Here is a 26,317-nt window from a genome sequence, read left to right on the forward strand (position 1 = left end):
GTAGTGGTTGTAGTGGTAGTTATAGTAGTTAGGTAATGGTGGTGGTAGTAGTGGTTGTAGTGGTAGTTATAGTAGTTAGGTAATGGTGGTTGTAGTGGTAGTGGTTGTAGTGGTAGTTATAGTAGGTAGGTAATGGTGGTGGTGGTAGTGGTAGTTATAGTAGGTAGGTAATGGTGGTGGTGGTAGTGGTAGTTATAGTAGGTAGGTAATGGTGGTGGTGGTAGTGGTAGTTATAGTAGTTAGGTAGTGGTGGTTGTGGTAGTGGTTGTAGTGGTAGTTATAGTAGTTAGGTAATGGTGGTAGTGGTTGTAGTGGTAGTTATAGTAGTTAGGTAATGGTGGATGTGGTAGTGGTTGTAGTGGTAGTTATAGTAGTTAGGTAATGGTGGTTGTGGTAGTGGTTGTAGTGGTAGTTATAGTAGTTAGGTAATGGTGGTTGTGGTAGTGGTTGTAGTGGTAGTTATAGTAGTTAGGTAGTGGTGGTTGTAGTGGTGGTTGCAGCTGCGCTGTGAACCCGACGACCCAAATTCGATTCCCGCTCACGGCCACCACCAGTGGCGATTATCTAAACCGGTCATGAGCTTCCCCTAGGTCGACTCAGCTTGAAACGAGTAGCTGATGTGAAGTGTAAACATCGCCTCTAGGGAGACAAAGGCGGTCGGGCGTGGTGCTGGCCACCCACCCCATTGTGCACAGTGCCGCCCTTCATCGGTGCTCGCCAACAGCACTTGCCCCAAAGGCCTGCTGAGGCTACACGGGGGACCTTTGTCTTTGTTCACGTGTCCATGAATGAAGAGGAAGTGGAGGTGGTGAGTGAGGTAGTGGGTGAGGGGGTGGTGAGTGAGGGGTGGTGAGTGGCTGAGTAAGAGGTGAGTGTGCAGTGAGTGGACACTGCACGGTGAGTGAGGTAGTGGGTAAGGGGGTGGTGAGTGGCTGAGTAAGAGGTGAGTGTTGAGTGAGTGGACACTGCACGGCGAGTGAGGTAGCGGGTGAGGGGGTGGTGAGTGAGGGGTGGTGAGTGAGGGGTGGTGAGTGAGGGGGTGGTGAGTGAGGGGTGGTGAGTGAGGGGTGGTGAGTGAGGGGTGGTGAGTGAGGGGTGGTGAGTGGCCGAGTAAGAGGTGAGTGTGGAGTGAGTGGACACTGCACGGTGAGTGAGGTAGTGGGTGAGGGGGTGGTGAGTGGCTGAGTAAGAGGTGAGTGTTGAGTGAGTGGACACTGCACGGCGAGTGAGGTAGCGGGTGAGGGGGTGGTGAGTGAGGGGTGGTGAGTGAGGGGTGGTGAGTGAGGGGTGGTGAGTGAGGGGTGGTGAGTGGCCGAGTAAGAGGTGAATGTTGAGTGAGTGGACACTGCACGGCGAGTGAGGTAGCGGGTGAGGGGGTGGTGAGTGAGGGGTGGTGAGTGAGGGGTGGTGAGTGAGGGGGTGGTGAGTGAGGGGGTGGTGAGTGAGGGGTGGTGAGTGAGGGGTGGTGAGTGAGGGGTGGTGAGTGAGGGGTGGTGAGTGAGGGGTGGTGAGTGGCTGAGTAAGAGGTGAGTGTTGAGTGAGTGGACACTGCACGGCGAGTGAGGTAGCGGGTGAGGGGGTGGTGAGTGAGGGGTGGTGAGTGAGGGGTGGTGAGTGAGGGGGTGGTGAGTGAGGGGTGGTGAGTGAGGGGTGGTGAGTGAGGGGTGGTGAGTGAGGGGTGGTGAGTGAGGGGGTGGTGAGTGAGGGGTGGTGAGTGGCCGAGTAAGAGGTGAGTGTTGAGTGAGTGGACACTGCACGGCGAGTGAGGTAGCGGGTGAGGGGGTGGTGAGTGAGGGGTGGTGAGTGAGGGGTGGTGAGTGAGGGGGTGGTGAGTGAGGGGGTGGTGAGTGAGGGGGTGGTGAGTGAGGGGTGGTGAGTGAGGGGTGGTGAGTGAGGGGTGGTGAGTGAGGGGGTGGTGAGTGAGGGGTGGTGAGTGAGGGGGTGGTGAGTGAGGGGTGGTGAGTGAGGGGGTGGTGAGTGAGGGGGTGGTGAGTGAGGGGTGGTGAGTGAGGGGTGGTGAGTGAGGGGTGGTGAGTGAGGGGGTGGTGAGTGAGGGGTGATGAGTGAGGGGGTGGTGAGTGAGGGGTGGTGAGTGAGGGGGTGGTGAGTGAGGGGTGGTGAGTGAGGGGTGGTGAGTGAGGGTGTGGTGAGTGAGGGGTGGTGAGTGAGGGGGTGGTGAGTGAGGGGTGGTGAGTGAGGGGTGGTGAGTGAGGGGTGGTGAGTGAGGGGGTGGTGAGTGAGGGGGTGGTGAGTGAGGGGTGGTGAGTGAGGGGTGGTGAGTGAGGGGTGGTGAGTGAGGGGGTGGTGAGTGAGGGGGTGGTGAGGGGGTGGTGAGTGAGGGGGTGGTGAGTGAGGGGTGGTGAGTGAGGGGTGGTGAGTGGCTGAGTAAGAGGTGAGTGTTGAGTGAAAGGGAGGAGAGAAGAAGGGGTGGAGGAGAGGGCTGAATGAGATGGGAGGGGTGAGCTGCTCAGTGGTGAGGGAGTTGAGTTTCGTGCTGAGGGTCAGGAGAGAGTGGATCAAGAGAGAGAGTGAATGGGAGAGAAGAGTGAGTTGAGTGGTTGTTGTCAGTGGTTGTTGTTGTGAGTGGTTGTTATGGTTGTTGTGAGTGGTTGTTATGGTTGTTGTGAGTGGTTGTAGTGTTGTGAGATGTTATGAGTGCATGTTGTGAGTGCCTGTTGTTGTGAGTGGGTGTTGTGAGTGGTTGTTGGTGTGAGTTGTTATTGTGAGATGTCACGAGTTCTTGTTGTTGTGAGTGGTGGTTTTTATCATTGTGAGTGGTTGTTGTGATTGGCTGTTGTTGTGAGAAGTGTTTGTTGTTGTAGTGAGTAGTTGTGATTGGTTGTTTTTGTCGTGAGTGGTTATTGTTGTGAGTGGTTGTTGTTGCGAGTGGTTGTTGTTGTGAGTGGTTGTGGTGTTGTTGTGGGTGGTTGTGAGTGGTTGGTGTTGTGGGTGGTTGTTGTGAGTGGTTGTTGTTAAAGTGGGTGGTTGTTGTTGTACTGGGTGGTTGTTGTTGTGAATTGCTGTCGTTATTGGTTGTTTGTTGTTGTGAGTATTTGTTGTTGTGAGTGGTTATTGTTGTAGTGAGTGGTTATTGTTGTAGTGAGTGGTTATTGTTGTAGTGAGTGGTTATTGTTGTTGGGAGTGGTTGTTGTTGGGAGTGGTTATTGTTGTAGTGAGTGGTTATTGTTGTTGTGATTGGTTGTTGTTGTGATGACTTGTTGTGAATTGCCGTTGTGAGTAGTTATTGTTGCGAGTGGATGTTGCCGTTGGCCTGTTGAGGCTACACGGGGGATCTTTGTTTTTGGTTGCGTGTCCATGAACGTCCACGAATGAAGAGAAAGTGGAGATGAGTGAGTGGACACTGCACGGTGAGTGAGGTAGCGAGTGAGGGGGTGGTGAGTGAGTGGTGGGGAGTGGCTGAGTAAGAGGTGAGTGGCTGAGTAAGAGGGAGGGGAGAAGAAGCGTTGGAGGAGGGGGGCTGAATGAGATGGGAGGGGTGAGCTGCTCAGTGGTGAAGGTGAGTCGAGTAGGAGGGAGAGAGTGGATCGGCAGAGTGGATCGAGAGAGTGAGACGAGTCGTTGAGTGTTTGTTGAGAGATTGTTGTGAGTGGTTGTTGTTGAGAGATTGTTGTTGTGAGTGGTTGTTGTTGTGAGTAGTTGTTGTTGTGAGTAGTTGTTGTTGTGAGGATAATTCCCCAGTGGTCGTTCCAAGTGCACCGCGGCAGCCCCTGTGCTGCGCAGTGGTGACGAGGCCACCACCACCACCACGTGGTGCTGCTCACGTGAGCACCACCACTACCACGTGGTGCTGCTCACGTGAGCACCGCCACTACCACGTGGTGTCACTGCTCCAGGCAGCGCGCTGCGTGCGCCACGCCGCTACCGGTGACTACGACGCACGCGCCGCTCACTCGCACCGCGACTACTACGACTGCTACACTCGCTGTGTCACTACTCGCTGTGTGTCACTACTCGCTGTGTGTCACTACTCGCTGTGTGCCACTACTCGCTGTGTGTCACTACTCGCTGTGTGTCACTACTCGCTGTCTGTCACTACTCGCTGTGTGTGGCACTACTCGCTGTGTGTGGCACTACTCGCTGTGTGTGGCACTACTCGCTGTGTGTCACCACTCGCTGTGTGTGGCACTACTCGCTGTGTGTCACTACTCTGTGTCACTACTCGCTGTGTGTCACTACTCGCTGTGTGCCACTACTCGCTGTGTGTCACTACTCGCTGTGTGTCACTACTCGCTGTGTGTCACTACTCGCTGTATGCCACTACTCTCTGTGCCACTACTCGCTGTGTGTCACTACTCGCTGTGTGTCACTACTCGCTGTGTGTCACTACTCGCTGTGTCACAACTCGCTGTGTGCCACTACTCGCTGTGTGTCACTACTCGCTGTGTGCCACTACTCGCTGTGTGTCACTACTCGCTGTGTGCCACTACTCGCTGTGTGTCACTACCCGCTGTGTGCCACTACTCGCTGTGTCACTACTCGCTGTGTGTCACTACTCGCTGTGTGTCACTACTCGCTGTGTGTCACTACTCGCTGTGTGCCACTACTCGCTGTGTGTCACTACTCGCTGTGTGTCACTACTCGCTGTGTGTCACTACTCGCTGTGTCACTACTCGCTGTGTGCCACTACTCGCTGTGTGCCACTACTCGCTGTGTGCCAGCTCTGTGTCACTACCGTCATGCCGTGTCGGTGCTCACACCGTGGTTCACTTCGCTCACTGCATGTCAGTACTCACTGTGTGTCAGTACTCACACTGTGCCAGTACTCACTGTGTGTCAGTGAGCACTATCAGCACTCTTACTACTGTGTCATTACTCACCGTGTGTCAAGTTCAATGTCAGACCTCACTGTTTCAGCACTCTCACTGTGCCATTCATCAGTGTCACTTGTGTCAGTACTCTTACTGTGTCTGTACTCTTACTGTGTGCCAGTACTATCACTGTGTCAGTACTCACCGTGTGTGTCATTAGTCACAGTGTGTGAGCACCCTAAATGTGTCGTAACTTGCAGTGCCAGTTCTCGCTGTGTGTCATTAGTCACACTGTCCCTGTGTGTCAGTACTCACACTGTCATTACCCTCACACTGTTCCATTACTCACTGACAGTAAGCACTATCAGTACACTCACTGTGTGGCAGTACTCGCTGTGTAAGTACTGGGGCACTCTGAGTGAGTACTCTCACTGTGTGTAAGTAGTCACGCTGTGTGTGAGCTCTCTCGCTGTGTAAGTCGATGTTGATTTGTGACACGGCGGATGTCGTCACGCGTTTCCAGCAGCAGATACAACAACAACAATAGCAGCTACAACAACAGCAGCTACAACAACAACAGCAGCTACAACAGCAACAGCAGCAGCTACAACAACGACAGCAGCAACAACAACAGCAGCAACTACAACAACGACAGCAGCAACTACAACAACAGCAGCAGGAGCAGCTACTACAACAGCAGCAGCTACAACAGCAGCTACAACAACAACAACAGCAGCTACAACAACAGCAGCTACAACAACAACAGCAGCAGCTACAACAACAGCAGAAGCTACAACAACGACAGCAGCAGCTACAACAACAGCAGCTACAACAACAACAGCAGCAGCTACAACAACAGCAGAAGCTACAACAACGACAGCAGCAGCTACAACAGCAGCAGCTACAACAGCAGCAGCAACTAAAACAACAGCCGCAGCTACAACAGCAGCAGCTACAACAGCAGCTACAGCAGCTAGAGCAGCAGCTACAACAGCAGCAGCAGCTACAACAACAGCAGCAGCAGCTACAGCAGCAGCAGCAGCGTCCCAGAGAAGGCGCTCACGGCCCTTGAGGAACATGGCACAGCGAGCACACGGGGTACGTGGCGGTCGTAAACACAACACTGTGTGTGTCACCACTCACTGTGTGTCACTACTCACTCTGTGTGTGTCACCACTCACTCTGTTACTATTCACTGTGTGTGTTACTATTCACTGTGTGTGTCACTACTCACTCTGTGTCACCACTCACTCTGCGTGTCACTACTCACTCTGTGTGTCACTACTCACTCTGTGTGTCACTACTCTGTGTGTCACTACTCTGTGTGTCACTACTCTGTGTGTCACCACTCACTGTGTGTCACTACTCACTCTGCGTGTCACCACTCACTCTGTGTGTCACTACTCACTCTGTGTGTCACTACTCACTCTGTGTGTCACCACTCACTCTGTGTGTCACTACTCACTCTGTGTGTCACCACTCACTCTGTGTGTCCGTACTCTCGCATTAATTCTGTCACTGTGTCAGTACAGTACTGTCAGCATTCTCACTGCCACTGTCAATACACTCACTGTGTGTCAGTACTCACTGTGTCACTACTCACTCTGTTTTACTATTCAGTCACTACCCACTTTGTCACTACTCACTATGTGTGTGTCAGTACTCATTCTGTATCACTACTCACTATGTAACTACTTTGTGTGTCACTACTCCCTGTGTCACTACTCACTGTGTTACTACTCACTATGTGTGTCACTTCTCATTCTGTATCACTACTCACTTTGTAACTACTTTGTCACTACTCAATGTCACTTCTCACTGTGTGTCACTACTCACTGTGTCACTGCTGTGTCACTAAAATGAGTACACTCACTGTGTCACTACTCACTCCGAGTGTCACTACTTACTGTGCCACTACTGCCTATGTGTGTCACTATTCACTGTGTGTCACTACTGTGTCAGTACTTTGTATGTCAGTACTGTGTCACTACTCACTTTGTGTGTCACTACTCACTATGTGTGTCACTACTAACTGTCACTCTTTACACTCAATGTGTCAGTATTCACTGTGTCACTACTCCCTATGTGTATCAATATTCACAGTGTGTCACTACTGTGTCAGTACTTTGTATGTCAGTACTGTGTCACTACTCACTGTGTGTGTCAGTAGTCACTGTGTGTCACTAATCACTGTCACTCTTTACACTCAATGTGTCAGTATTCACTGTGTCACTACTCCCTATGTGTATCCCTACTCACTGTGTGTCACTACTCACTGTGTCACTACTGTGTCACTAAAATGAGTACACTCACTGTGTCACTACTCACTCCGAGTGTCACTACTTACTGTGCCACTGCTCCCTGTCACTATTCACTGTGTCAATGCTGTGTCAGTACTCTCTTTGTGTCACTACTCACTGTGTTACTACTCACTGTGCGTGTCACTGCTCACTGTCACTAATCACTCCGTGTGTCACTACCCACTGTGTCAGTACTCTGTGTCACTACCCACTGTGTCAGTACTCTGTCACTACTCACTCTGTGTACACACTCACTGTGTCGTCACTACTAACTATGTCAGTGCTTACTGTGTCAGTACAGTACTGTGTCAGCAATCTCAATGTGTCACTGTCAATACTCACTGTGTCAGTACTTGCACTGTCTCATTACTACCGTTGTGTCAGCACCCTCACTGTCACTAGTCACTGTGTGTCAGTGCTCTCACTGCGTGTCATTACCCTCACTGTGTATCAGCGCTCTCACTGTGTCAGCGCTCTCACTGCGTGTCAGTACTCAGATTGTGTCAGAACAGGTAGTCCTCTACTTACGATGGAGATGCGTTACGACGACCCCATCGTAAGTCAAAAATATCGTAAGTCGAAGATGGCCTAGCCTACCCAGGAGTCTTAAAGAATGGTGATAATTTAGCAAAACAGAAAAATGTACAGTACCGTACTGTATAAACTATATACTGTATGTATTTATTAATTACAATACTGTATTGCACAGTAAAATGTCAAGTAAAAAAAACAAGGTAAATTCTTAGCCTACCTATATGAACTGCAATTTAATAGAACGTTTTTTCAGGAAACAATCCTATCTGCTATAAAAACTTTTAACATGCATTGAACGTATCGTATCGTGGTAACCCTAAAATGAAATCGCTAAAGCTACGTATCATACATGCATTGAACGTATCGTAACGTATCATATTGTACTGCACTCACCAATATTCCTCGTACACTGCTGCGTTTGCCTGCCACGCGAAATTTAATATATTTAACAATTTTGTCGTATCGCGATCGTAAGATCGAAATATCGTAAGTCGGACCATCGTAACTCGGGGACTATCTGTACTCTCATTACACTGGTCAACAAAAAAAAAATTCTGGCCTGGGCTTTTTGCAGCTGTTTTAGACTAATTTCAGGGTGCTGATTCCAAATCTGATTTGCTCGATCACATCTCATTTTTATGCTATTGGCATACCCCATTTTCATTGATTTTACCCTAAATTAACTCTGTCACTTATCATTGCAAGTTGTTGCGAGTCAGTGACTGCTTTAGTGTTAAAATATGGTGCTGTATGTTTAGGATAGTATATTTATAATATCATTGTATGTAGATATGCACATTTATTTAATATTTTTCTTCTGCAGGGCGTGATCTAACAATGGCTACAACATCTGAAAGAAGGAAATGCAGTAATGACCCAGATATCTTCTGCTACATCTGTGGCAGCTTCACTTTGCAGGATCAAAGGCGCAACATCAATACCTTTGTCAAGAAGGTTTATCTTGCCTACTTTATAGTACGACTTGGAGACCAAGACAAAAATTGGGCTCCTCACAAAGTGTGTAAAACCTGTGTTGAGACTTTGCGATCATGGTCTACAGGAAAGAATGCTAAGCTGAAGTTTGGTGTGCCAATGGTTTGGAGAGAACCTACAAACCATTTGGATAACTGCTACTTCTGCCTTGTCAATGTAAAAAGTTTCAATAAGAAAAACAAACAACACTTACAATACCCAGATATCCCATCTGCCAGACGACCAGTTGAGCACTGTGAGGAAATACCTGTGCCTGTATTTACTGAGCTACCAGAGATTGATGTTGAATCCCTCAGTTTACCTGCTTCTACTGATGATGATGATGATGCTCAGATCGAATATACGCCATCTGATGCAGATTGTGATAACATTTCTCTGTTTAGTCAGCCTGAATTGAATGATCTTGTAAGAGATTTGTATTTGCCAAAGCAGTCTGCTGAATTGTTGGCTTCCAGGCTGCAAGAGAAAGGACTACTCAGACCTGGCACTAGTGTCTCCTTTTATCGTAACAGAGAAGCAGCACTGCGAAAGTACTTCCATTCAGATGGTCAACTTGTTTATTGTAATGATGTTGAAGGGCTTCTTCTCGATATGGGACTGCCCGCATATGATTCAAGTGAATGGAGACTTATTATTGACAGTAGTAAAAGGAGTTGGAAATGTGTGTTACTTCACAACAGAAATATATATATGGTTCAATCCCAATAGGACACTCTGTAAAAATGAATGAAGAGTATGCCAACATCAATATTGTTCTGGATAGATTGGAATACCATGTTCATGGATGGGTAATTTGTGTTGATTTGAAAATGGTTAATTTTCTGCTGGGTCAGCAAGGAGGTCACACCAAATACCCTTGTTTCCTGTGCTACTGGGACAGTAGGGCTCCATTAGAACACTAGGTTAAAAAGAACTGGCCACCAAGATTCAGTTTGATGCCTGGTGACAAGAACATCAAGAATGAGCCTCTGGTTGATAGGAATAACATTGTATTTCCCCCACTGCACATAAAACTTGGGTTAATGAAGCAATTCGTCAAAGCTCTTGATCACACTGGAGACTGCTTCAGCTATATATGTTCAACCTTTTCAAGTCTCAGTGCCGAGAAGAAAAAGGCAGGAATATTTGATGGCCCTCAAATAAGAACACTCATCAGGGATCCACACCTTGTTACAACAATGACTGTGGCAGAGGCTAGAGCTTGGAATGCATTTTCTGATGTGGTGCGGAATTTCCTTGGGAACAGGAAAGCGGACAACTATCGAGAGATTGTGGAGGAGCTGCTCTTGAGTTTCCAAGCACTTGGATGTAGAATGAGCATCAAGGTTCACTACTTACATAGTCACTTGGCCCAGTTTCCAGAGAACATGGGTCACGTGAGCGAAGAGCAAGGTGAACGCTTTCATCAAGACATTAAAGTTATGGAAGAACGTTACCAAGGCCGATGGGACTCAAACATGATGGCAGATTACTGCTGGTCCTTGATGAGAGACATTCCACAAGCTGTACATCGGAGATCGTCAAAGACGTCGTTTATGCAGATGTAAAATCACTATTGTGAATGACCTTTTTGTACGTATTTTTCTTATCTTCACAATTCTTACATGGTAATATGCATTCACTCACATTGATATGCAGTCACTCACAACTTTGTGCTACGGCTCATTAAATGTTTGTTTCATTATTGTATATTGTATCTTATTTTATTCTTGTATGGATGTCTGTTTAGCTATTCGTATATGAGCATACATTTGCTGTTTTTATTGAGAATGCAAAATTTAATATCTCAAAAACCTGATGTGATAGACAAAAACTGATGCCAGATTTGGAATCAGCACCCCAAAATACCTTATGCCAGAAAAAGTGTGTTGACCAGTGTTATGTGTCAGTCCTCAGTTTATCTGAACTCATATTATGCATCATCACTCTTTGTCAGTACTCACTATGTGTCAATGCTCACTGCATGTCACTACTTACTGTGTCCATACTCTGTCAGTACTCACTGTGTGTCAATTCTCACTGTGTCATGACTCAATGTGTCACTATTCACTCGGAACACTGAAACTGACACCAGTCCCCTGGCTCCTTGTTCTGATTAACATTCTGCCACCAATCATCCACAGAGACGATGTCCCCTAGTGGCTGAGTGGAGACAGTGAGTGTCTCCACTGGCTGAGTGGAGACAGTGAATGTCCCCACTGGCTGAGTGGAGACAGTGAATGCCCCCACTGGCTGAGTGGAGACAGTGAATGTCCCCACTGGCTGAGTGGAGACAGTGAATGTCCCCACTGGCTGAGTGGAGACAGTGAATATCCCCAGTGGCTGAGTGGGGATAGTGAATGTCCCCACTGGCTGAGTGGAGACAGTGAATGTCCCCACTGGCTGAGTGGAGACAGTGAATGTCCCCACTGGCTGAGTGGAGACAGTGAATGTCCCCCAGTGGCTGAGTGGAGACAGCGAATGTCCCCCAGTGGCTGAATGGAGACAGTGAATGTCCCCCACTGGCTGAGTGGAGACAGTGAATGTCCCCAGTGGCTGAGTGGAGACAGTAAATGTCCCCAGTGGCTGAGTGGAGACAGTAAATATTCCCACTGGCTGAGTGGCCACGAGGCGGACTCCGTCTCCCCCTCCCCCCGCGTGTGAGGAGTGACCGCGCTGCTGCTGCTGGCGGTGGTGGTAGTTATAGTAGTTAAGTAATGGTGGTTGTGGTAGTGGTAGTTATAGTAGTTAGGTAATGGTGGTTGTGGTAGTGGTTGTAGTGGTAGTTATAGTAGGTAGGTAATGGTGGTTGTGGTAGTGGTTGTAGTGGTAGTTGTAGTAGGTAGGTAATGGTGGTGGTTGTAGTGGTAGTTGTAGTAGGTAGGTAATGGTAGTGGTTGTAGTGGTAGTTGTAGTAGGTAGGTAATGGTGGTGGTTGTAGTGGTAGTTGTAGTAGGTAGGTAGTGGTGGTTGTGGTAGTGGTTGTAGTTATAGTAGTTAGGTAATGGTGGTGGTGGTAGTGGTTGTAGTGGTAGTTGTAGTAGGTAGGTAATGGTGGTTGTGGTAGTGGTTGTAGTGATAGTGTAGTAGGTAGGTAATGGTGGTTGTGGTAGTGGTTGTAGTGGTAGTTGTAGTAGGTAGGTAATGGTGGTTGTGGTAGTGGTTGTAGTGGTAGTTGTAGTAGTTAGGTAATGGTGGTTGTGGTAGTGGTTGTAGTGGTAGTTGTAGTAGGTAGGTAATGGTGGTTGTGGTAGTGGTTGTAGTGGTAGTGTAGTAGGTAGGTAGTGGTGGTGTGGTAGTGGTTGTAGTGGTAGTTATAGTAGTTAGGTAATGGTGGTGGTGGTAGTGGTTGTAGTGGTAGTTGTAGTAGGTAGGTAATGGTGGTTGTGGTAGTGGTTGTAGTGATAGTGTAGTAGGTAGGTAATGGTGGTTGTGGTAGTGGTTGTAGTGGTAGTTGTAGTAGGTAGGTAATGGTGGTTGTGGTAGTGGTTGTAGTGGTAGTTGTAGTAGTTAGGTAATGGTGGATGTGGTAGTGGTTGTAGTGGTAGTTATAGTAGTTAGGTAATGGTGGTGGTGGTAGTGGTTGTAGTGGTAGTTGTAGTAGGTAGGTAATGGTGGTTGTGGTAGTGGTTGTAGTGGTAGTTGTAGTAGGTAGGTAATGGTGGTGGTGGTAGTGGTTGTAGTGGTAGTTGTAGTAGGTAGGTAATGGTGGTGGTTGTAGTGGTAGTTGTAGTAGGTAGGTAATGGTGGTTGTGGTAGTTATAGTAGTTAGGTAATGGTGGTAGTGGTTGTGGTAGTGGTTGTAGTGGTGGTTGCAGCTGCGCTGCGAACCCGACGACCCAAATTCGATTCCCGCTCACGGCCACCACCAGTGGAGATTATCTAAACCGGTCCTGGGCTTCCCCTAGGTCGACTCAGCTTGAAATAAGTAGCTGATGCAAAGTGTGAACATCGCCTCTAGGGAGACAAAGGCGGTCGGGCGTGGTGCTGGCCACCCACCCCATTGTGCACAGTGCCGCCCTTCATCGGTGCTCGCCAACAGCACTTGCCCCAACGGCCTTCTGAGGCTACACGGGGGACCTTTGTCTTTGTTCACGTGTCCATGAATGAAGAGGAAGTGGAGGTGGTGAGTGAGGGGTGGTGAGTGGCCGAGTAAGAGGTGAGTGTGGAGTGAGTGGACACTGCACGGTGAGTGAGGTAGCGGGTGAGGGGGTGGTGAGTGAGGGGTGGTGAGTGAGGGGTGGTGAGTGGGGGGTGGTGAGTGAGGGGTGGTGAGTGAGGGGTGGTGAGTGAGGGGGTGGTGAGTGAGGGGTGGTGAGTGAGGGGGTGGTGAGTGAGGGGTGTTGAGTGAGGGGGTGGTGAGTGAGGGGTGGTGAGTGAGGGGTGGTGAGTGAGGGGTGGTGAGTGAGGGGGTGGTGAGTGAGGGGTGGTGAGTGAGGGGTGGTGAGTGAGGGGGTGGTGAGTGAGGGGTGGTGAGTGAGGGGTGGTGAGTGAGGGGTGGTGAGTGAGGGGGTGGTGAGTGAGGGGTGGTGAGTGAGGGGTGGTGAGTGAGGGGTGGTGAGTGAGGGTTGGTGAGTGAGGGGGTGGTGAGTGAGGGGTGGTGAGTGAGGGGGTGGTGAGTGAGGGGTGGTGAGTGAGGGGGTGGTGAGTGAGGGGTGGTGAGTGAGGGGTGGTGAGTGAGGGGTGGTGAGTGAGGGGGTGGTGAGTGAGGGGTGGTGAGTGAGGGGTGGTGAGTGAGGGGTGGTGAGTGAGGGGGTGGTGAGTGAGGGGGTGGTGAGTGAGGGGTGGTGAGTGAGGGGTGGTGAGTGAGGGGGTGGTGAGTGAGGGGTGGTGAGTGAGGGGTGGTGAGTGAGGGGTGGTGAGTGAGGGGGTGGTGAGTGAGGGGTGGTGAGTGAGGGGTGGTGAGTGAGGGGTGGTGAGTGAGCGGTGGTGAGTGAGGGGTGGTGAGTGAGGGGGTGGTGAGGGGTGGTGAGTGAGGGGTGGTGAGTGAGGGGGTGGTGAGTGAGGGGTGGTGAGTGAGGGGTGGTGAGTGAGGGGGTGGTGAGTGAGGGGTGGTGAGTGAGGGGTGGTGAGTGAGGGGGTGGTGAGTGAGGGGTGGTGAGTGAGGGGTGGTGAGTGAGGGGGTGGTGAGTGAGGGGTGTTGAGTGAGGGGGTGGTGAGTGAGGGGGTGGTGAGTGAGGGGTGGTGAGTGAGGGGGTGGTGAGTGAGGGGTGGTGAGTGAGGGGTGGTGAGTGAGGGGGTGGTGAGTGAGGGGTGGTGAGTGAGGGGTGGTGAGTGAGGGGGTGGTGAGTGAGGGGTGGTGAGTGAGGGGTGGTGAGTGAGGGGGTAGTGAGTGAGGGGTGGTGAGTGGCTGAGTAAGAGGTGAGTGTTGAGTGAAAGGGAGGAGAGAAGAAGGGGAGGAGGAGGGGGCTGAATGAGATGGGACGGGTGAGCTGCTCAGTGGTGAGGGAGTTGAGTTTCGTGGTGAGGGTCAGGGGATAGTGGATCAAGAGAGAGAGTGAATGGGAGAGAAGAGTGAGTTGAGTAGTTGTTGTCAGTGGTTGTTGTTGTGAGTGGTTGTTATGGTTGTTGTGAGTGGTTGTTATGGTTGTTGTGAGTGGTTGTTATGGTTGTTGTGAGTGGTTGTTATGGTTGTTGTGAGTGGTTGTTATGGTTGTTGTGAGTGGTTGTAGTGTTGTGAGATGTTATGAGTGCATGTTGTGAGTGCCTGTTGTGAGTGGGTGTTGTGAGTGGGTGTTATGGTTGTTGTGAGTGGTTGTAGTGTTGTGAGATGTTATGAGTGCATGTTGTGAGTGCCTGTTTTTGTGAGTGGGTGTTGTGAGTGGTTGTTGGTGTGAGTTGTTATTGTGAGATGTCACGAGTTCTTGTTGTTGTGAGTGGTGGTTTTTATCATTGTGAGTGGTTGTTGTGATTGGCTGTTGTTGTGAGAAGTGTTTGTTGTTGTAGTGAGTAGTTGTGATTGGTTGTTTTTGTCGTGAGTGGTTATTGTTGTGAGTGGTTGTTGTTGCGAGTGGTTGTTGTTGTGAGTGGTTGTGGTGTTGTTGTGGGTGGTTGTGAGTGGTTGGTGTTGTGGGTGGTTGTTGTGAGTGGTTGTTGTTAAAGTGGGTGGTTGTTGTTGTACTGGGTGGTTGTTGTTGTGAATTGCTGTCGTTATTGGTTGTTTGTTGTTGTGAGTATTTGTTGTTGTGAGTGGTTATTGTTGTAGTGAGTGGTTATTGTTGTTGGGAGTGGTTGTTGTTGGGAGTGGTTATTGTTGTAGTGAGTGGTTGTTGTTGTGATGACTTGTTGTGAATTGCCGTTGTGAGTGGTTATTGTTGTGAGTGGATGTTGCCGTTGGCCTGTTGAGGCTACACGGGGGATCTTTGTTTTTGGTTGCGTGTCCATGAACGTCCACGAATGAAGAGAAAGTGGAGATGAGTGAGTGGACACTGCACGGTGAGTGAGGTAGCGAGTGAGGAGGTGGTGAGTGGCTGAGTAAGAGGGAGGGGAGAAGAAGCGTTGGAGGAGGGGGCTGAATGAGATGGGAGGGGTGAGCTGCTCAGTGGTGAAGGTGAGTCGAGTAGGAGGGAGAGAGTGGATCGGCAGAGTGGATCGAGAGAGTGAGACGAGTCGTTGAGTGTTTGTTGAGAGATTGTTGTGAGTGGTTGTTGTTGAGAGATTGTTGTTGTGAGTGGTTGTTGTTGTGAAGATAATTCCCCAGTGGTCGTTCCAAGTGCACCGCGGCAGCCCCTGCGCTGCGCAGTGGTGACGAGGCCACCACCACCACGTGGTGTCACTGGTCACGTGAGCGCCACCACCACCACGTGGTGTCACTGCTCCAGGCAGCGCGCTGCGTGCGCCACGCCGCTACCGGTGACTACGACGCACGCGCCGCTCACTCGCACCGCGACTACTACGACTGCTACACTCGCTGTGTGTCACTACTCGCTGTGTGCCACTACTCGCTGTGTGTCACTACTCGCTGTGTGTCACTACTCGCTGTGTGCCACTACTCGCTGTGTGTCACTACTCGCTGTGTGCCACTACTCGCTGTGTGTCACTACTCGCTGTGTGTCACTACTCGCTGTGTGCCACTACTCGCTGTGTGCCAGCTCTGTCACTACCGTCATGCCGTGTCGGTGCTCACACCGTGGTTCACTTCGCTCACTGCGTGTCAGTACTCACTGTGTGTCAGTGCTCACTGTGTGTCAGTACTCACTGTCAGTGCTCACACTGTGTATCAGTATTCACACTGTGTGTCAGTACTCACTGTGTAAGTACTGGTGCACAGTGAGAGTGAGTACTCACACTGTGTGTCAGTAGTGACGCTGTGTGTGAGCTCTCTTGCTGTGTAAGTCGATGTTAATTTGTGACGCGGCGGATGATGTCACGTGTAGCAGCTGCCAGGCTGCTCTACACGGGAGATCTGTGATGCCGCCGCCACGAAGCCGTTCAGCAGGCGCCCCATCCCCGACCTCGCCACCACCAAGGGACGGAGCCGACCCCTCGTCCCCCTCACCTCACCTCACATGAACACACCCGCACGCATTTCCCCCCCCCCCCCCATAGAGCTGGAAGGGGAGGACACCTGATCGACCGGTTTTTATCCGAGAGACCCTTATCGGGATTAACTCTCACGGTTTCCGGCGATCAGGGAGTTGGATGACCTCCCCCGACGCTACGTTGCACCGCGGCGCTGCGACCGACCTTAAGATGGTATGGTTGCGGCGAGGGGCATTCGGCCACCGCGGTTGAGGCGCATCCCCCACACCCACCCCCACGTGTCGACGAGGCAAGCAGGGACGGGACGGCATAATTAGCAGGAATGCGGCGGCTCTCGCATAGTCACGGAAGGTTGGGATGGTTGCGCTTGAGCGCGCAGGCACAATTGTTGGGGAGGGTAAATGATTAAGCTGAAGGTATGAATAGATCGGGAGAGGGGAGGCGCGCGGGGAGCCGTGCACAGATTCCCACGACGGGCCTTTGTGATGGACACCGCCGCATGAACTTCAATAATGGGGGCCTGCGTGAGAAAGGGATTGATTGGAATTTGCGCTGCGCAACGCCGCACATTAATTAGCATATCACAGGCGCCCGGAACCGCGGTGCGCGTGCTAGAGGGCGCGAGCCCATTGTTAAAGAAAAGCTCTCACTGACTGTCAGTAGCCTCACTGTGTCAGTACTCACACTATCAGCGCTCTCACTGCGTGTCATTACCCTCACTGTGTCAGCACTCTCACTGTGTGTCAGTACTCTCACTGCGTGTCATTACCCTCACTGTGTCAGCACTCTCACTGCGTGTCATTACCCTCACTATGTCAGCACTCTCACTGTGTGTCAGCACTCTCACTGTGTCAGCACTCTCACTGTGCGTCAGTACTCACTGCGTGTCAGTACTCACTGCGTGTCAGCACTCACTGCGTGTCAGTACTCTCACTGCGTGTCAGTACTCTCACTGCGTGTCAGTACTCACTGCGTGTCAGCACTCTCACTACGTCAGCACTCTCACTGCGTGTCAGTACTCTCACTGCGTGTCAGCACTCTCACTGTGTCAGCACTCTCACTGTGTGTCAGTACTCTCACTGTGTGTCAGTACTCTCACTGCGTGTCAGTACTCTCACTGTGTCAGCACTCTCCCTGTGTCAGCACTCTCACTGTGTGTCAGTACTCTCACTGTGTGTCAGTACTCTCACTGCGTGTCAGTACTCTCACTGCGTGTCAGCACTCTCACTGTGTCAGCACTCTCACTGTGTGTCAGCACTCTCACTGTGTGTCAGTACTCTCACTGCGTGTCAGTACTCTCACTGCGTGTCAGTACTCTCACTGTGTGTCAGTACTCTCACTGTGTGTCAGTACTCACTGTGTGTCAGTACTCTCACTGTGTGTCATTACTCTCACTGTGTGTCAGTACTCACTGTGTGTCAGTACTCTCACTGTGTCAGTACTCTCACTTTGTGTCAGTACTCTCACTGTGTGTCAGTACTCTCACTGTGTCTCAGTACTCTCACTGTGTGTCAGTACTCTCACTGTGTCAGTACTCTCACTGTGTGTCAGTACTCTCACTGTGCGTCAGTACTCACACTGTGCGTCAGTACTCTCACTGCGTGTCAGTACTCTCACTGCGTGTCAGTACTCTCACTGTGTCAGAACTTTCACTATGTCAGTGCCCTCATTGTGTCAGTACTCTCACTGTGTGTCAGTACTCTCACTGTGTCAGTACTCACACTGTGCGTCAGTACTCTCACTGTACGTCAGTACTCTCACTGTGTCAGTACTCTCACTGTGTGTCAGTACTCTCACTGTGTCAGTACTCTCACTGTGTGTCAGTACTCTCACTGTGTGTCAGCACTCTCACTGTGTGTCAGCACTCTCACTGTGTGTGCCAGGACTGTGTGCCAGTATTCACAGTACTCATGCTCATTATGTCAGGACCCAATGTGTGTAAAGTCCTCAGTGTGTGTCAGTACTATCACTGTGTCAGTACTCACTTGTGTGTAAAGTCCTTAATGTGTCAGTACTCACTCTCAGTACTTACTCTGTGTCAATACACATTGTCAGTAGTCATGTTTCAGTACTCTCTGTGTCAATGTCTGCGTCCTCACTCTGTGTCAGTACTCTCACTCTGAGCCTCTACTGTGTCAGCACTCACCATGTCAGTCTTCATCCTGTGCGTTAGTCCTCACTGTTTGATTACTTACACTGCGTCAGTACTGTGTGTGTCAGTCCTCTCACTGTGTCAGTACTCTCACTGCACGTCAGTACTCTCACTGTGTGTCAGTACTCTCACTGCGTGTCAGTACTCTCACTGTGTCAGTACTTTCACTGTGTCAGTGCTCTCACTGTGTCAGTACTCTCACTGTGTGTCAGCACTCTCACTGTGTGTCAGTACTCTCACTGTCTTCTTGGTTCTTTCGGTAAAGTCACGTAGAAGGGAAATAATAAAAGAATAAAAATAAAACATAATAAAATCAAATAATTCTCACGACGTTTCGGCTACAACGCAAGCAGCCATCTTCAGGTGAAGAATGAGACACTGCCAAGCTAGGAGCTTATATATAAGCTGAGTTGGAGGTGGATGAAGAAGAGAGCCTTAACAAAAGAATGTGCATATCAAGAGGAATTTAGCATATTCATGGGAAATGCGTAGGAGGTGGGCGGGGGGGTTTCAAAGTCATATTATGCCCATGCATTATGCAGGATCAGCAGCACCAAAGGGAGGGGGGGGGGTAGCATTAACAAAGGGAGGGCATGTTAATAGTATGTAGAAGCAATGAAACATGTGAATGGGAAAACGGTGGCAGGAGATCCGCAGCGGAGCAAATAATGCATTCCCTGTGGAGAAAACAAGATACACAGTTAATGCCAGTGAGTGGACTGCGGTCTGAAAGTCACCATAAACGTGAACAACAATCAGTTAAGATCCGAAGTGGTTTATTACGTTCTTCCAATGATTGCTGAGCCAGAATCCATCTTCTCGGTTGAAATTGTCTCTGTGTTTGTATATGTGGATCGCCTCATGAACGAATCTCTCATGGTAGCCAGATGGCTTGCAGAGAACCTCTGTCTTGGAGAAGTCAATATCATGTGAACCCACTGAATTGTAACAGTGATCTGCCACGGCTGAGGTGTTTGTCCTACCGTGTTTCAGGTCAGCTTTATGTTCACGGATGCGGTCCGAGACATGTCGTTTGGTTTCTCCAATGTAACTGCTACCACAGAGGCAACTTAGTTTGTAGACGCCAGGGTACTGTATGTCTGGAACCACGTCTTTTACAGACGGAACCAGATCACGGATTTTATGTACTGTGTTGAATCGTACCTGAATCTTGTGTTTAATCAGGATTTTTGAGATCTTTTTTGTGACCCCAGCAATGTAGGTTAAGGTGATGGTTTTGAAAGGCTCCTCAGCAGGATCCTTCTTGACGGTTGGAGTGATGGCCTTGCGGATTGTGTAGTCGGAGTAACCATTAGCCTTAAGAGCTTGGCGTACGTGTTTGAGTTCACTGGCAATGTGTTACTGGTCGGAGATGCATTGGGCTCTATGGTATAGAGTCTTGATGAGGGAGTTCTTCTGGGATGGATGGTGGTGGGAATCCGGTTTTAGGTAGGCATCCGTATGGGTGGCTTTCCTGTAGACAGAATGGCTCATTGAACCATCAGGTCTCCTTTTAATTAGGACATCCAAAAAGGGTTGCTTGCCATCTTTTTCGACTTCCATGGTGAATCTGATGGCTGGGTGTATGGAATTGATGTGGTCGAGAAATTGGTCTAGAGCAGGCCGGCCATGTGGCCAGATGACAAAAGTGTCATCCACGTACCTCTTCCATAAGGTGCATCTCCGACCAGGAACACATTGCCAGTGAACTCAAACACGTACGCCAAGCTCTTAAGGCTAATGGTTACTCCGACTACACAATCCGCAAGGCCATCACTCCAACCGTCAAGAAGGATCCTGCTGAGGAGCCTTTCAAAACCATCACCTTACCCTACATTGCTGGGGTCACAAAAAAGATCTCCAAAATCCTGATTAAACACAAGATTCAGGTACGATTCAACACAGTACATAAAATCCGTGATCTGGTTCCGTCTGTAAAAGACGTGGTTCCAGACATACAGTACCCTGGCGTCTACAAACTAAGTTGCCTCTGTGGTAGCAGTTACATTGGAGAAACCAAACGACATGTCTCGGACCGCATCCGTGAACATAAAGCTGATCTGAAACACGGTAGGACAAACACCTCAGCCGTGGCAGATCACTGTTACAATTCAGTGGGTTCACATGATATTGACTTCTCCAAGACAGAGGTTCTCTGCAAGCCATCTGGCTACCATGAGAGATTCGTTCATGAGGCGATCCACATATACAAACACAGAGACAATTTCAACCGAGAAGATGGATTCTGGCTCAGCAATCATTGGAAGGACGTAATAAACCACTTCGGATCTTAACTGATTGTTGTTCACGTTTATGGTGACTTTCAGACCGCAGTCCACTCACTGGCATTAACTGTGTATCTTGTTTTCTCCACAGGGAATGCATTATTTGCTCCGCTGCGGATCTCCTGCCACCGTTTTCCCATTCACATGTTTCATTGCTTCTACATACTATTAACATGCCCTCCCTTTGTTAATGCTACCCCCCCCTCCCTTTGGTGCTGCTGATCCTGCATAATGCATGGGCATAATATGACTTTGAAACCCCCCCTGCCACCTCCTACGCATTTCCCATGAATATGCTAAATTCCTCTTGATATGCACATTCTTTTGTTAAGGCTCTCTTCTTCTTCCACCTCCAACTCAGCTTATATATAAGCTCCTAGCTTGGCAGTGTCTCATTCTTCACCTGAAGACGGCTGCTTGCGTTGTAGCCGAAACGTCGTTAGAATTATTTTATTTTATTATGTTTTATTTTTATTATTTTATTACTTCCCTTCTACGTGACTTTACCGAAAGAACCAAGAAGATGAATCCCTGCAGTCACGAAAGCTTTAAATCGAAATACTCTCACTGTGTCAGTACTCTCACTGTGTCAGTGCTCTCAATGTGTCAGCACTCTCACTGTGTGTCAGTACTCTCACTGTGTCAGTACTCTCACTGTGTCAGCACTCTCACTGTGTGTCAGTACTCTCACTGTGTCAGTACTCTCACTAAGTGTCAGCACTCTAACTGTGTCAGTACTCTCACTGTGTCAGTACTCTCACTAAGTGTCAGCACTCTCACTGTGTCAGTACTCTCACTGTGTCAGCACTCTCACTGTGTCAGCACTCTCACTGTGTCAGTACACTCACTGTGCGTCAGTACTCTCACTGTGTCAGTGCTCTCACTGTGTCAGTATACTCACTGTGCGTCAGTGCTCTCACTGTGCGTCAGTACTCTCACTGTGTCAGTACTCTCACTGTGTCACTACTCTCACTAAGTGTCAGCACTCTCACTGTGTCAGTACTCTCACTGTGTCAGTACACTCACTGTGCGTCAGTACTCTCACTGTGTCAGTGCTCTCACTGTGTCAGTACTCTCACTGTGTCAGTGCTCTCACTGTGCGTCAGTACTCTCACTGTGCGTCAGTACTCTCACTGTGCGTCAGTACTCTCAGTGTGTCAGTACTCTCGACTGTGTCAGTACTCTCACTCTGTGTCAGCACTCTCACTGTGTCAGTACTCTCACTGCGTGTCAGTACTCTCACTGTGTCAGTACTCTCACTGTGTGTCAGTACTCTCACTCTGTGTCAGCACTCTCACTGTGTGTCAGTACTCTCACTGTGCGTCAGCACTCTCACTGTGTGTCAGTACTCTCACTCTGTGTCAGTTCTCTCACTCTGTGTCAGAACTCTCACTGTGCGTCAGTAATCTCACTGTGTGTCAGCACTCTCACTGTGTGTCAGCACTCTCACTGTGTGTCAGCACTGTCACTGTGTGTCAGTACTCTCACTGTGTGTGAGCACTCTCACTGTGTGTCAGTACCCTCACTGTGTCAGTACTCTCACTGTGCGTCAGTATTTTCACTGTGTGTCAGTACTCTCACTGTGTGTGAGCACTCTCACTGTGTGTCAGTACCCTCACTGTGTCAGTACTCTCACTGTGCGTCAGTATTTTCACTGTGTGTCAGTACTCTCACTGTGCGTCAGCACTCTCACTGTGCGTCAGCACTCTCACTGTGTGTCACCACTCACTGTGTGTCACCACTCACTCTGTGTGTCACCACTCACTCTGTGTGTCACTACTCACTCTGTGTCAGTACTTTCACTGTGTCACTACTCACTCTGTGTGTCACTACTCACTGTGTGTCAATGCTCACTCTGTCATACTCAATGTGTCACTGAAACTGACACCAGTCCCCTGGCTCCCTGTTCTTGTGAACATTCTACCACCAATAATCCAGAGACGTTGCGCAAACTGCAAGACAGTTTCCATGTCTTCTTGCCAACGACAACCACCGACCCATCAACCAAGACCTCAGCAATGTTCCTCGTTACCAAATCAAGTCCCGGTCGTCCTTCTGAGATCACACTACTCTCTACATCTTAGAATCTCACCCAAAGCCAGAACAATTCTAGCGAACAGATGGAACAATGCGGACATGTATGCATGTGTGTGTGTTGAACTTCTTTCATAATGTACGTAGCCAGCCGTGCTAATCGGAGGTGCGAGTGCTAATGGGATATCCAGAATAAACACCTCATTTGAGACCCAAACATCACACCACCTGGCTTTGACATTCGTCCCTGAAGACACTGGTGAAACAATTCACTGCTTCATCTCCTTCATAAATGTAACACTAAAGACAAGTCACAGTGCGACTGTGGCCATGCAACCCAAACTAAGAACTACACAGTAAACCAGTGGTTCTCAGCTGGGGGTACGCGGACCCCAGGGGGTACATTAGGTGATGTGTAAATGTGTGAAATTATAACATACACGAGAGTCGTTGGTGAATAATCATGTCTGATTCTGCCAATGTAAAATAATAACGATCAAATTTTAATCGATATGGTAACCTATATAAAAGACCTTTCTAAACTCACTGATTGTAAACAATGTGGTTTCCAAGAGTAACCAGCGAGCGCAAACAAACTACGTGGTGCATGCTGATAGTCTGATGCTTTGTTTATTCACTTGCAGTTACCAGCTAGTTAGGATACCTCACAAAATTGACGATTGGTTAAAATGTGCTACTAGCAGAAATAAAGACAATAACAGCGACAAAGAAGCCGAAACGACAAAAAAGGTGAACACAGACCCCACAAAATGCAGCCAATTTCACAAAGAATATTCCATGTTTAGTTTTACTTCCACGACCTCCAATCCTCATCAACCTCTACGCTTCCTGTGCAGACAGATTGTGGCTAACAAGAGCATGAAGCCGGCCCATCTGTAACGGCATCTCAACAGGAAACGCCTTAAGTCTTTAAGCCAGCTGAGTTGTTTTCAGAGAAAGCTCTCCGACTTCAGGTCATGTCAATTCACGATGAAAACAGCCTCAACAACATCAGCCAAAGCACTTGAGGCGTCTCATGCAGTGCCGTTGCTTGTAGCTGGCGATCTCATGTTGCCCACAGCCATCGTTCTTGCAGAAACCAGGCTTGACACAAAATCAGCAGACACATTTAAGAACGTTCCTTTGTCACGTGACACAGTGTCCTGAAGGATGGATGACATGGCCACCGATATTATCGATCAAGTTGTGGAAAAACTTTAAAAGGGTATTTCGATTTAAAGCTTTCGTGACTGCAGGGATTCATCTTCTTGGTTCTTTCGGTAAAGTCACGTAGAAGAGAAGTAATAAAATAATAAAAATAAAACATAATAAAATAATTCTCACGACGTTTCGGCCACAACGCAAGTAGCCGTCCTCAGGTGAAACCAGGTCTGTCGAGGCGACAGCGTCTGAATGAAACAGCACACGTGCTTGGAGCATATATATATGTTTACGTGGTGGTTTTAGTTACTGCAGCTACATACTATTAACACTTCTTCCCTTTATTAATGCTACCCCTATCCCCTCCCTGTGATGCTGCTAATCCTACATCATGCACGGGCAAAGTAGCACTAATCACATATCTGCATTTCCCAAATCCCCTCCCTTGGATGCTGCTAATCCGGCATAATGCACGGACACAAGTAGTACTAATCACATACCTGCATTTCCCATGGGTATGCTGAATTCCTCTTGATATGCAAATTATTTTGTCAAGGCGCCCCCTTTCCCCCCCACCTTCCAACCCAGCTTATATATATGCTCCAAGCACGTGTGCTGTTTCATTCAGACGCTGTCGCCTCGACAGACCTGGTTTCACCTGAGGACGGCTACTTGCGTTGCGGCCGAAACGTCGTGAGAATTATTTTATTATGTTTTATTTTTATTATTTTATTACTTCCCTTCTACGTGACTTTACCGAAAGAACCAATAAGATTTAAAAGGGTAATTAATTTGCCCTCCAGATCGATGAGTCTACAGGTATCAATGGGGAGGCACAGCTGCTTGCATGTGTACGATACAAGGACATTGACGACATTTGTCAGCATGCCCCCTTCTGCAAGAGTGTAAAGGGGAATATAACCAGAGAGGACATTTTTCACATTCTCCACCACTTTATCTCTGAACACGGTTTGAGCTGCAATCCCTGCTCCCAAGTTTGTGTTGACGCGGCTGCGTCAATGACTAGGCGGGTGAAAGGACTCGCCGCATGGATTAGGAATGAAAATCGCGGTGTGCAGTGGACCCACTGCATGACACATCGGAAGCGTTGGCCTCCAACAACAATGAGTTCTGATTTGTATGCAGTATTAAATGACGCTGTTAAAGTAATCAACTTGGTGAAGTCAAGGCCACTTAATACTCGACTGTTTGCAAGCTGTGCTAAACCATGGGATCTGAACACGAGCAACGATGACTTCACACAGAGGTGCGCTGGCTGTCTAGAGGGAGAACACTGAACAGACTTGGAACTGCGAGCTGCAGTGCTCAGCTTTCTGTCAGAGCTGACATCTCCATTGGCCACCATGATTCACACTGAATGGCGAGCACAACTAGCCTGTCTTGCAGATGTATTCATCAAGCTGTGTCACCACTAACTGTGTGTCAGTACTCACTGTGTGTCAGTACTGTCACTATCATTACTCACTGTGTCAGTTCTATCACTGTGTCACTACTCGCTGTGTCAGTACTGTTACTGTCACAACTCACTGTGTCAGTACTGTCACTGTGTCACTCCTCACTGTGTTAGTACTGTCACTGTGTGTCACAACTCATTGTGTGAGTACTGTCACTACTCACTGTGTGTCAGTACTGTCACTGTGCTACTATTCATTGTGTCAGTACTGTCACTGTCATTACTCACTGTGTCAGTACTCTCACTGTGTGTCATTACTCACTACTCTGTGTGTTACTACTCACTGCATCACTGCTCACTATGTGTGTGTCACTGCTCACTGTATGTAACTCGTCACTATATGTGTCACTTGTCACTCTGTGTCATTGCTCTGTTACTACTTACTGTGTGTCAGTACGGTTCATGGGATTACCTGGTGTGGGTGCAGTACTCACTCGGATCTGAGAACCATGTCACGTAACCCAGAACGTTGCGAGTGCTCCACTCCATGGGTCTCTGCAGGTGGTCGGGGACGTTGGAGGCGTCCGGCGAGAGGGACGTCAGCATCTTCATGTAGTGCTCTGTGGGACGACGCGACTCATCAGACAACAACTCAACTTCATAGACAGTACTTATTTCTGAATTTCTTTTAAAATTCTCCTGTGCCAATATTTAAGCCTCTGCAGCAGCCAATGGTCTGTTACCTATGACTGTACGTCATAAAATACATTGTGAAAATAAACGGATGTAACAGCAGCATAAACTTGCCTTATAAACGCAATTATGCAGGTGTGCTATTAATCAAATAACATGAACACAGCTGTGCATAGTTGTGTAAAGAGAAGCCCCAATGCAGGGGCTCACGCCTCACGGCTGCACCACACTCAGGCCGTTTTCACTTTGCTGTCAGCGGCAGCCTGGGGGAGGGAGTGAGTGGCACTGGTCCACATGGCGCTCTCTGTGAACTCGGTGTGGGGAGAGGCAGCGACACTGCAGGGTGAGTGGGGAGAGGCATCGACACTGCAGGGTGAGTGGGGAGAGGCATCGACACTGCAGGGTGAGTGCGGGGAGGCAGCAATACACAGCTGAAGACGGAGCTCTGGTCTGTGTAGCTCGGCTTTCTCATCAGGGTAGCGGAGCCTTGCACTTCATTACTGAAGTGTTGGGACCAACAA

The 26,317-nt window shown here is 49.1% G+C and overlaps 1 protein-coding gene across 2 annotated transcripts in view; it reads right to left on the bottom strand.

Annotated features, from left to right (window-relative positions):
• LOC144951822 (uncharacterized) overlaps positions 1–26,317 on the bottom strand; it is a 135,697-nt gene that overhangs the window by 96,944 nt on the left and 12,436 nt on the right. For both annotated transcript variants that reach the window (XM_078882167.1, XM_078882166.1), the window contains exon 5: positions 25,598–25,723. In XM_078882167.1, the coding sequence (XP_078738293.1) occupies positions 25,598–25,723 (126 nt within the window). The remainder of the gene's footprint in view (positions 1–25,597; positions 25,724–26,317) is intronic.

This window comes from Lampetra fluviatilis, chromosome 3, assembly GCF_964198595.1.
Source record: "Lampetra fluviatilis chromosome 3, kcLamFluv1.1, whole genome shotgun sequence".
Taxonomy (NCBI): Eukaryota; Metazoa; Chordata; class Hyperoartia; order Petromyzontiformes; family Petromyzontidae; genus Lampetra; species Lampetra fluviatilis.